Genomic DNA, 12,007 nt, shown 5'->3' on the forward strand with positions numbered 1-12,007 from the left:
TGTTCATAGTTGAAGACTACATACGGTGAACGTTGTTAATTTCTATGTTATTTGGTCTCTTGTGGAGAGTTGTCGCAATGTCAATCATACCACATCTTTTTATTTATAAGAACATCGATGCGTTGCGAATGCCAGTTGATAAACCCCTTACCAACACAAATGACCAATATCATTTCATGAACACTTGCAAAAAAGGATGTAGTATTTTTACTAAGAAAAATATCCTGAACAAAATGCAAATTGAACATAATAAAACATAGTAATCTAACACGTGATACAAAGTTTCAAGAAACTTGATCTAGTAATATGGTAGGATATTACAGCTCACACAAATATAGAAATATTGAAAAAATACCTTCAAAGTCCAAAGAGGCTGATGTATAATTTGTGTTAACTTGAATTCCTGACAATAGTGAATATGCACATTTTGACTTATGATGCAACACTTTTCAAAGTTTCATTTTATGATAATCCATATTCGTTCAAGCACAGTATCAGAAAAAAAATTTCAACAACGTGACCAACATGAATTAGATTTTACCTATCTGTTTAATTAGTATGATTGTTTTGATAAGCATGCACTTTTGTTGTTATAACTTTTTGCAGCTATTCCTCGAACGCCAACATTATTTTACAGGTAAATTGTCGGTAGATCATAGGATGTTGGCATTAAAGGAATAAACCTTTGGTGGCAGTCTCTTTATACATTCAAGCAACAGAATTACCAGTTTTCTTCAATTCATTTTGCTACATTTGTTAAGAAATAATATGTGCTTTTGTTTGAATATTCAAGTATTTGACAACATCAAATAGGTTATTTTTTAACATAATTTCTATTTCAGAGGTGTTTGGAATAAAGAACAGATACGCACAGAAATATTTATGGAACAAGTTTCTGATAAAACCCTGTAAACATATATTACATACCGACTGGTTTATACCTATAATACATGGATTTGTGGACCAAAAACGTATCCTTAAGTATATTGGTGATATTGGTGCGTACCAATATTCATGGTTTATAAATTGATTTCATAGTAAATCAAAAACTGATTGCAGTCAAAACTTTTTGTTGGGTTTATTTCACTAACCTTTTGTTTTCTGTGTAGTGTTTCTTTGATCCCTTAGGTTTTACTTGACATTTGGTCCAGTAAATGTGAAGCAATAATCAGATACTCTTTAACTCAGTCATTTGACAAATAAATCTAAACATTTTAATCCTTGAAAAAAGTCTTGCATCAGTATTTTGTCACAATTAAGAGGCTGTGAAAATGATTTCAGAAGAAGTCCTTTAAAGTATAAAGCAATTGTAATACTCTCCTCCCAAGTTTTTGGCTGTTGTCTATAATTGCTTACATCCACTTTATTTGAACTTTTTGAAGATCATTGTCTCATCGGCAATCATACCACATCTCCTTATTTTAATATAATAAAGTTTTCTTAACGAATTACAGATTTATGTATATTTGGGAAAGCATTGTACATCACTCTGATTGCTAGAAGATCAATTCAGTTTGCTGGTACCAGATTTCTTAAAAGGGGTGCAAATTCTGAGGTATATACTAATGTAATTTCAATTATTCAATTATACATTGACTCATATCATGTGAGCAGAAATAACTTGGTATTGAGGTATAGCCATTTTAAACTAGAAATCTAAGTTTTCTTTTGAAGCTGTTCCTAATGACTTCAAACAATGTATGAAAAGATTAATAAATAACTACCACTGACCATTAAAAAAAGGACCTAAACATAAACATTCCTTTGCAAAAGAATTACCAGAAGAGCAAAGAGTAAATATTTTCCTGTTCACTACTGAATGTTTAAAAATTTTAAGTTTAGATATTTCGTATCCAAATAGATTTGGTGTCAGATGTAATTTTATATTTCTTCAATTATTATACATGTAAACTTTTCTAAATACTAAAGGGATATGTTGCGAATGAAGTGGAGACAGAACAGATTGTTCATGATGCCAGTATTACATTCCTTGACCGTACCAAGTTAACATCATTTGTACAGATGAGGGGCTCTGTACCATTGTTCTGGTCACAAGATGTTTCTACAATGGTACCGAAACCTGCTATTTCATGTAAGCAGTACTCTTAATTTTTATTTTGTTCGTTAAGTAATCAACTGTGTTTATTTTGACCCACCTATATTTTAGTCTTACCAGCTGTTCTTAAAGCTAGTTATTCATTAATCTCAAAGTCTTATACATGCAAAAATGACAAGAAGTTTTTATTTTGGTATGTATAACTTTTTAAAAATATATCTAATAATGAATACGAAATATCTTAAGAGTACTCACTGAACAAGTACTATTGATAATATAGAATGGTTATAGGTATTTAATTCCACTTTCAGCAATCTTGGCTATTATAATGGTAATAGCTTTTTATTAGTGAAGGAAGCTGGATTGTATGGAGAGAACTTCTCACTTAAGGCAGGAAAACTGGCAATGCTAGTCAATAGACCACTTTCTTGTTTGTCCTTCACCAGAATTTATGTGCGCCTTTATGTCATTTACCAGATAAGAATTGCCTGTACTCCTGCACTATTAAAGTTCATCAAGTTATCGTCATTGTGCAGGGCAGACTAGAAATAATGTTGTTCTGTAGGTACTTAATCACAATTCCCTAATGACAGCAGTGCTGATTGTCAATTATGAGAATTCAATTTACCAAATAATTTGTGTAATATAGCATCCTAGGTTTCCAACCACTCACTTAATATAGTAACGGAAGTGAAGATACCCCTAAACTGACGAATGATGCTCACTAAAACTAAAGTTTTTGATGGAAATTCATCGAACTCAAAAGTTGTCTATTAAAACCAGGGTTAAGTACAACTTGCCATGAGCACAGTTTTCATCATCATTGATGATAGACTTTGTGTTGATGGCAGCTCTTTGATAGACTTGGTTCAATTTATTCCCAACTTTAATGGAGTCTGATCAATTTAAAACTGGACAAACTGTATAGAACCCTGTCGATTGATGAAAACTGTTTGTTGACCTCCAGATGTGTGTTGGTTCTTTGTGTCTTTGGATTACTGTCTTATTGAAATTTAACCCTTTTTATTGATATATAAATGATTTTGTTTATTCAGTGGATCAGAAGGACCCCTATGCCAAAGTATCAGGACATCATTTTAACCAGTTGTTGCACAGATATGGTTCTCCTGTAATAATCTTAAATCTTGTTAAGGTAAGAAGGCAATTTTTATGGTTAATACAACCGATTTTCGCGTTTAGAAAAATAATAAACTATAAATCGTCGCTAATATTGTTAACATTGATAAAGACTGGTATCTTTCATTATATTAGAACTACATCATGTAAATTTGAAAATTGCCAAAAATAAATAGCCGCTAAGGTTGACTAGAAAGGATAAAATGTGAAATAAAGTATCCAGGAAAATAAATTATGTTTGTCTCTTATGTCATTGAAGAACTTTTTTGACACACTATAAATTGATTTATAACACAATACAAGAATAATAAACAATTGTTCATCAAGATTTATCAACGTGTGATTATTTTCTAACTCAAAAATGAATCAGTACTGACTTTTTTTGGTTTTTGTAGAAAAGAGAGAAGAGACGACATGAGAGTATACTATCTGAAGAATACAAGGATGTCGTGGAATACTTAAACCAGTTCCTGCCTGAGGATCAGTGCATGAGATATGTGGATTTTGATATGGCTTATTTTAGTAAAAGGTAATAGTTTTCATCGTATTATTATTTCTGTATTGGTTTATTATAATCAATCAATAATAAGCAAGCGTTCTGACTAATAACTAAATATTACTAGTATGTTATATATGTATAAACATTCATGGATCTACAATCTGTTGATACCTGTAACTTGGCATTGCACAAGGTCATATTTTCACTGGCTGTTTATGACGTCTTTATACTAAATCCATTGGATGTTGGATGTGTACAGATTGATAGTTTAGTCTTAGATGCATGATTTGTTTTATTAGTTGTTAATGGCTTTGAACTAGCAGTCAGGTAACTTTGAGTACTCTTAGATCTGATCCTAGTGTCTTTTTTTGTCGGGATGTACAAGTACCCGGCCACGTCCACTTGAATGTTTGTCCATCTGATGAGTTAAGCCTTTTTCAACTGATTTTTATAGTTCGTTCTTATGTTGTACTGTTATACCACTGTCCCAGGTTAAGGGGAGGGTTGGGATCCCGCTAACATGTTTAACCCCGCCACATTATTTAAGTATTTGCCTGTCCCAAGTCAGGAGCCTGTAGTTCAGTGGTTGTCGTTTGTTTATGTGTTACATATTTGTTTTTTGTTTATTTTTTTATATAAATAAGGCCGTTAGTTTTCTCGTTTGAATTGTTTTACATTGTCTTAAAAGGGCCTTTTATAGCTGACTATGCGGTATGGGCTTTGCTCATTGTTGAAGGCTGTACGGTGACCTATAGTTGTTAATGTCTGTGTCAATTTGGTCTCTTGTGGACAGTTGTCTCATTGGCAATTATACCACATCTTCTTTTTTATATAATCAAAAGTGAAAAAAAATATGAAAATTAAAAAAAAAATTAGGTCTACTGGAATATTTTTAATAGATAGTCTAAAACAAAAAATTTAATTTTTTTAAATTTTTTTTCTACTGAGATTTTCAACTTATACACAACGTGATGAATATTTAAAAAGTGAATTCATTCCCTATTTTTTTTATTAAACCCTAAGGCGCTACAAAATGACTTCTATATGCACTCAAAGTGATAAAGCTGTTACTTAAAATTCTATTTATAAAGTTACAAATTGAACATGATTTAAGATATCTGAAATCGAGATCAACTATTCTTACATAGATTGATTGACTTTTAACATTTTCCCAGGCACCTGGTGAAAGTAATATTTTAAAAAAGTAGCATCCTTTTTACAATTTCTTCCTGAAACACTGTATAGAGGTACTTAGACTACTATACATATTTTGTTTTAGGAAAAATATAGATGTTTTGTCAAGATTAGCTAAAATAGCTAGACAGTGTGTAAAAAAGACTGGACTATATATAAAGATGATGAAACCAGTGGAGGAAAACTTCTGGGATCAAGAAGAGTAAGTTTTTAAACAGTACAGAAAAATGTCTATCATCTCTTCATCAGTTATGAAACAAAATCTTTGGAAAAACTTTTATTTATTAATCCAAATTAAAATTGTTAGTGAAAATTTCGTTGATTCATAGGCTTTCATTCATCACATTATTTAACATTGAAATGTGATTGTATGAGCAGGAAATGGTTTCCTATAGATACATGTTCTTGGTTTCACAATTTTTTATGAAATGCTTAAAGAAAGTATGAAACAGTTTCCATAATTTATAAGTACAATCAAGTGATTTAGATTATGTAAACATTTTTATTATTTTAAGCTACCATTAACATATTTGATTACATGTTTCTAAACTGTTCCTTGAAATTTTTAAATTATTAACTTTTTAACAGATTGATAGGTTTCCATGGTTACAGAAATGACTATGGCTGCCTACAGACAGGTGTTGTGAGGACAAATTGTGTTGATTGTTTAGATAGAACCAATACAGCACAGTTTGCTATAGGTAAAGCTGCACTGGCCTATCAGTTGTGGGCACTTGGTGTTTTACCTAAGATGGACCTGGAGTTTGAAACTGACATCATAAGGTTAGAATTACTTAAGTTCTACTTCAATACCATGTAAACAAACTTTTTGTTTCCCTGATACCACCCCTTCAGCCAAATATTGTGCAGGTTTCGATGTGAAAAGAGACACTTAGTTCAATACAGTGACATTTTACATTAATTAATTGTCCCCCATGTAACGCATTGCAGGGAACATGGAATTACTGTGTGTCTGTCTGTCAGTCCATTCTTTTGTGTGTCCTTCTGTCCTGTTTGTTATCTCTTCCACAGGTACAATTCTTGGCAGATTTTTCTAAAACTTATATTATAGGTTAATATCAGCTGTATCTCTGACAAGTTCTAAAATGGTGGACGATTGACTTTTTAAAAGAGTTATGCCCTTTAAAATGGCCTCATTAGCACTCTTACTGGTACAATTCTTGTCTGATATTTATAAAACTTATACTATAGGTTAATATCAGCAATATCTTGGTCAAGTTTTAAAATGTTGGACATATGATTTTTTTTTTAAGAGTTATGTCCCTTACAAACTTGAAATTTATGAAAAGTTACCTTGTGTGCGCTCTCACAATACAATTTTTGCCAGATTTTGTTAAAACTTATACTATACAATACAATACAGTACAATATTTTTATTTTCCAAATTAAAGAGCCCATTAAGAGCATAACATTAAATACAACATGACATAAACATTAGAGTGATTAAAGAAACATAAAATAATAATTCAAATGCATGAGGAAAGTGTCATGGGGGAGATAATTTTGACATCTACTAGAGTATTTAAGTTAACTGATTTTCTATTAAGTTGCAGGCCTTTATCGAGGTATGCACATATAATAGATAAAAAACTGCTATCTTCATTACTCATGATCCATGAAAAAAGATCTTTTCTGTTTAAATTATCTAAACTGTGGTATTTTTTTTATATAATCAGTGATATCTCTTCTGAGGTTATTGTAAAGAGGGCATTCCAGAAGAAAGTGCTTTTCATTTTCAATACAATTTGAATTACAATATAAGCATATCCTCTCATGCCGAGGTAATATTTCATATTTACCACATACATTGGTAATTCGTTCATGTCTGCCAGTTTCTATTCTTAAACAGTGATTGCTGATTCGGTATTTTGTAAACAAATGTTTTTGTGGGTGCTTTAAATCTAAATAATTTTCATAGTCAAATGACCTTTTGAATGAAAAATAACTGTCTAATTTCCCTTGATTTTGTAAATAAAAATACCGCATTTTCTCCCAACCTTTTTGAAAATTTAATTTGAGCTGTTTTTTCAGTGAATTTTGAAATTTATTTCTGCCTAAATTTTTACATATATTTAGGTCAATACCCAATTTTTCACTGTAGAAAATGATTTTAGAGAGCCATGAATTATTGGAGCTGGTTTGAGCTTTACTTTCAATCATTTTTAACTCAGCATAAGCACTTTTCAATAAATCAGATGGAGAATTCTCTAGTCTATGCCAATACATAAACATATGTGTTAGCAAATTTATATAAAAAGGATATCTACCAAGTTCAGACAGGACTGCTACATTTGTGCAAATCTTTGTTACACCAATAATATACTTACAAAATTTTAAATTTAGCTTCTCAAACTCCCAATCTTTGAATATGTCATAAAGGGATAATTTTTTCCTTTTGGGAGTAATGTTAATAACACCCAAATTTTCACAACCATAAGTTACAATTGGCTGTATACAGTGATCAAATAAATGCAAAAGAGTTTTAATAGGAGGATTTGATGATTTCATGTCTTTATAAAGTTTAAAACTGGCCTTTTGACCTTTTTGAAATAATTGTTTCCTGGCTTCATTAAAATTTCCAGTATTTTGAAAGACTATGCCAAGATATTTGTATTGTTTAACACATTCGATAGAATTATTTCTTACATTGAAATCTTTATTAAGGAGTCTACCACTCCTATTGAATATAATAATCTTTGTTTTCTTCAAATTTATTTCCATAAACCAATCTTTGCAGAATGTGCACAAAGTATCAAGTCTCTTCTGAAGCCCTTCTTTTGAGTTAGATATTAATACAAGATCATCAGCATAAAGTAGACATGGTATCTTTTCGTTATTTAAATTGACATCATAATAATTGTTTGATAATATATCTGGCAAATCATTAATAAATAGTTTAAACAATGTGGAACTCAAAACGTCACCTTGTGGTACACCAACATTATATCTGAATAAATCAGTTATTTTGTCTTTTACTTTAACACACACTTTGTCATTACTATACATAGATTTCAATATGTTATAAAAAATAACATTATTTGTATGTTGTAATTATTTGTATAATATACCAATACGAATAACCTTGTCAAAGGCCTTGCGAAAATCTACAAAACATACATATAATTTACCTTTGCCTCTTTAAACATATTTTTCTATCATGAGACATTTTTGTACAAAAATGTGATCCGAAGTGTGAGCTTTCTTAGAAAACCCAATTTGAATATAACTATAGGTTAATATTAGCAATATCTCTGACAGGTATAAGAAAAGAGGACTTTTTTTAAAAGAGTTATGTCCCTTGGAATAATTTGATAAGAGCACGACGGGGAAATTGGAACTTTTTTATTTCCTTTGCAGTATGCTGGAGGATTTATATGAAGCACAAGGAGATACAATAGCTTTACAATATGGAGGTTCACAACTAGTCCACAGAATTGAGGGATACAGGAAAATAAATCCATGGACAGCTCAGTCTAAGGATATTTTATATACTGTGTCTAGATATTACAGTAACACATTCACAGGTGAGTTCATGGTCATCTGATATTGATGAAAAATTACCAGTTATGGTGACTTGAGAAACACCGGTATCACTCAGATTACAATTTTACCTTGACAGGTAAGTTTGTATTTAACCTAGAATATACATATTTAGCCTTGAGAATTGAAAGGTCAGGTTATCCCATTGAACAATTGGAGTTTATAAATTTGGCTACATGCCATTTACCTTGTCCAAAATTAAGGTCACTCTATTGTTATTGTAATATTGTTAAAGTACAAAGGAACCCTATTTTCTGACCTGCACTTAAGTTTGTGCATTTTGAGTTACTTGTTCAAAATCTTTTTAATGTTGAATTTTATGGTTTTTTTTTAGTCTTCCTCAAGTTAGATTTGATTGGATTTTTTTCTGTGTATATTCGGGGTATAATACTAAAGATTAAAACTTAAAAAATCTTCTGTTGCAATTACTTTAAGGTTAGGGTCAAATTTATGCTTGTTGATAGGACTAAGTAAGTACATGTTTTAAAAACTAATTTGAAAATATAAAAACCCTTTGTCAACAGGGTCTTACATTATTGTAATGTTTGAATGGTTATAAGTCTTTTAGTTTATTGTTGCGTTTGTTTCAAGTAAAAAACATTCTTTTTAACAAATTGAAGAAAAAAAATTATAACTTTTTACTACTTTTGAATATCTTAAAGAATTTCAATATGTGCATTGAAGATATAATCATAATGTGAACAAAAATGATGAAAACATCATCAACCAGGATATAAAATTCCAAATATTCATTTTTAAAGGCAGTGCTTTAAGGCCTGACTTTCAAGTCATGAGGTTCATCTTTCCTTATGCAAATCTTTGCTGGGGGTCATTTTGCAAGAAATAGATCCGGAAATGTTTAAATTTCTCCTCTTCTTTTTGTGGTATGTATTGGTTTTTGTTCCTTTCATTTACATTGGGAAATAAAGAAACGATCAGTGTGTATTGTTCGTTTTAAAAATCTGTTTATTAATGTGTCTTTTGCATTATAAGCAGTCAATCTGATTACAAACTATCATTATTCGAATTCCGTGTGGAAAGAGGTCCGTTCAATTTCGAGTACTATTTGCGATCTAAAGATATTTTAAAATCATTTCACTCGTTGATATAACATGATATTATAATTAAAAGTCGACTGACCGTGAATTATATTGCATAATATACAATTTAAAGTATTTCTGTACGTGAAGCCGTATGACGTTATAGTTATTTCGGTCTCAGTTATGTAAAATATGAAATTATCGTTCCTGAATAGGGTTCCACTAATTAAAGAGAAGAAGCGTCAAAAAGCGACAATAAAATTAAAATAGCGATAAGAAGCGACAATATAATTAATTTAGCGAGAAGAAGCATCAAGAAGACTATATAGCGACTATACATAAATAAAAAAAATGTCATTGCAACAACTTATTCCCCATAGATATTAAAAAAAAACATGCATTATTTTTTATTATAGGGGCGGTTATAAAACATTTTTTATATTACTGTACATTGATAGATAAAAATATGTTTTTATTAAGAAAGGGATTAGTTTTTATTAGATATAAAAAAAAAAATATTTTATGCACACGCTAAAAATTGGCCATCAAAACAAAAAAATTTCAATTTCCTTTTAAAGAATTTATTGAATCAAAACCATGCAATATCATTTCATTTCTAACAGTGAAATTCTTCTTTTTCATAGGGACATATTTGATAGGTGTAGCTTCACCCTATCACATCAAATGAGAATAGCCTCGTGAGAGAATTACGGTTCGCTTGTCCCTTGTTAGTTATTGTCGCTTCGTCACTAAATTAAACTTCTTGTCGCTGTTTGTCTCTAAAATTCTTCTTGTCTCTTATTAGTGAGACCAGTCAGTTCCGTCCTTAACTTCCGTTTTTGCACTGCAAAACAATCACACAATTAACGATGCCTAGTCCTTGTTGGTGTGTACCTGAGTGTCATTTAAGAGGAGGACTTGCATTTCTAAATGACTTAATAAGAAGGAAAAGTTGGATCAACGCCTTGACTCAAACGTAGATTGTCATGTGCGATGCAATCGTAGAACCCATATCAATCAGCTGTTGTTTGCAAGGCACATTTTACTGAAAACGACTACGTTCAGGAAACTATTCATGGTAAAACTTTATTTTCTTTAAGAAATATATACTGTTATTTATATAATCGCCATGCAAGTAAACCAAAGTCTGTTTGCAACCGCAATTATCGTTTTAGAATAAAAAGGGGGGTGAATTCAAGACGTCATAACTTTTGGGATTACGATTCAATATCATCTGTTTGACATTTTTTGGTTAATACTACAATTGTATGGTTTTTCTACAAGAGATATATTATACTGATAATTATTTTAGCAGTAATTATGTAAATTTCGGTTGTAATGACAAGAATTCATGAGCTATGCCTCGGGCTTTCTTGAAAAATATCAATGACAATGTAAACAGGAACAAAACATTGACATGAATGATGCTCTCCACCTATGTTATAGTTATTTAGGTATGTGTGTTGCACAAGTCTTTCACAAGTTTCAAAAAAGCTAATGTTATAAAACTTTTTTCAGGGTACATACCCACTTTATAGAGACTTGTCTACTGCCATGCATTCCCATCCTATTTTCATGCACCATTTGTAAGCAAGAGACTGAATGGTTTACAAAATTAAAAATCAGGACGGTGTCCCGTTAAACCAAAAGAACTAAACTGGATGAATATTGTAGGAGAAATCTAGAGGAAAGTTTTGATTTGTGAAATTGGTTTTCCTGAACAGATGTACATTCATCCTGCAGGAAAGATTTATAACTGTCCACCACCAACTGACGAGCTAATGTTGAGCTTCACAGATGGAATTACTCAAACACCATAAATGCCTATGTTTTCAGCACAGATTTCACAAATCATGACACAGCTGTGCATTTTTATGCCCCACCTACGATAGTAGGGGGGCATTATGTTTTCTGGTCTGTGCGTCCGTTCGTCCGTCCGTCTGTCCCTCTTCAGGTTAAAGTTTTTGGTCAAGGTAGTTTTTGATGAAGTTGAAGTCCAATCGACTTCAAACTTGGTACACATGTTCCCTATGATATGATCTTTTTAATTTTAATGCCAAATTAGAGTTTTTACCCCAATGTCACGGTCCACTGAACATGGAAAATGATAGTGCGAGTGGGGCATTCGTGTACTGGGGACACATTCTTGTTAATACCTGTTAAGAGTCGAAAACTAAATATTATTTTTATATGAATAAACATATATTGTGTCATTTTAGAACTTATATTTTTCCAAAGGATGCATGAATGAAAGTAGTGAAATTCATTTTGCTTTGATATATAGATTTGAATTACAATTGTTCATGTTATTGTAATGCATATAAAAATAAGGAGATGTGGCACAATGTAAATATATGATATTCTGTGAGTTTATCAAACTAAAGGGGATAAGAAATGGGTATAAGCAGTTACAGGACTGTACTACTGTACAATCTCCAACAATGAGAAAAACTCATACTGTAAAGAGATTTCATATTTACAAGTAAGTTTTGATTTTGCATTGAATAATTTTCTTCTATT

The 12,007-nt window shown here is 31.1% G+C and overlaps 1 protein-coding gene across 3 annotated transcripts in view; it reads left to right on the top strand.

Annotated features, from left to right (window-relative positions):
• LOC139493488 (polyphosphoinositide phosphatase-like) overlaps nucleotides 1-12,007 on the top strand; it is a 35,734-nt gene that overhangs the window by 5,961 nt on the left and 17,766 nt on the right. For all 3 annotated transcript variants that reach the window (XM_071281917.1, XM_071281918.1, XM_071281919.1), the window contains 8 exons: nucleotides 843-971; nucleotides 1,455-1,555; nucleotides 1,930-2,092; nucleotides 3,112-3,209; nucleotides 3,589-3,722; nucleotides 4,972-5,088; nucleotides 5,475-5,669; nucleotides 8,265-8,431. In XM_071281917.1, coding sequence (XP_071138018.1) covers nucleotides 843-971; nucleotides 1,455-1,555; nucleotides 1,930-2,092; nucleotides 3,112-3,209; nucleotides 3,589-3,722; nucleotides 4,972-5,088; nucleotides 5,475-5,669; nucleotides 8,265-8,431 — 1,104 coding nt within the window. The remainder of the gene's footprint in view (nucleotides 1-842; nucleotides 972-1,454; nucleotides 1,556-1,929; nucleotides 2,093-3,111; nucleotides 3,210-3,588; nucleotides 3,723-4,971; nucleotides 5,089-5,474; nucleotides 5,670-8,264; nucleotides 8,432-12,007) is intronic.

Source organism: Mytilus edulis, chromosome 10, assembly GCF_963676685.1.
Source record: "Mytilus edulis chromosome 10, xbMytEdul2.2, whole genome shotgun sequence".
NCBI lineage: Eukaryota > Metazoa > Mollusca > Bivalvia > Mytilida > Mytilidae > Mytilus > Mytilus edulis.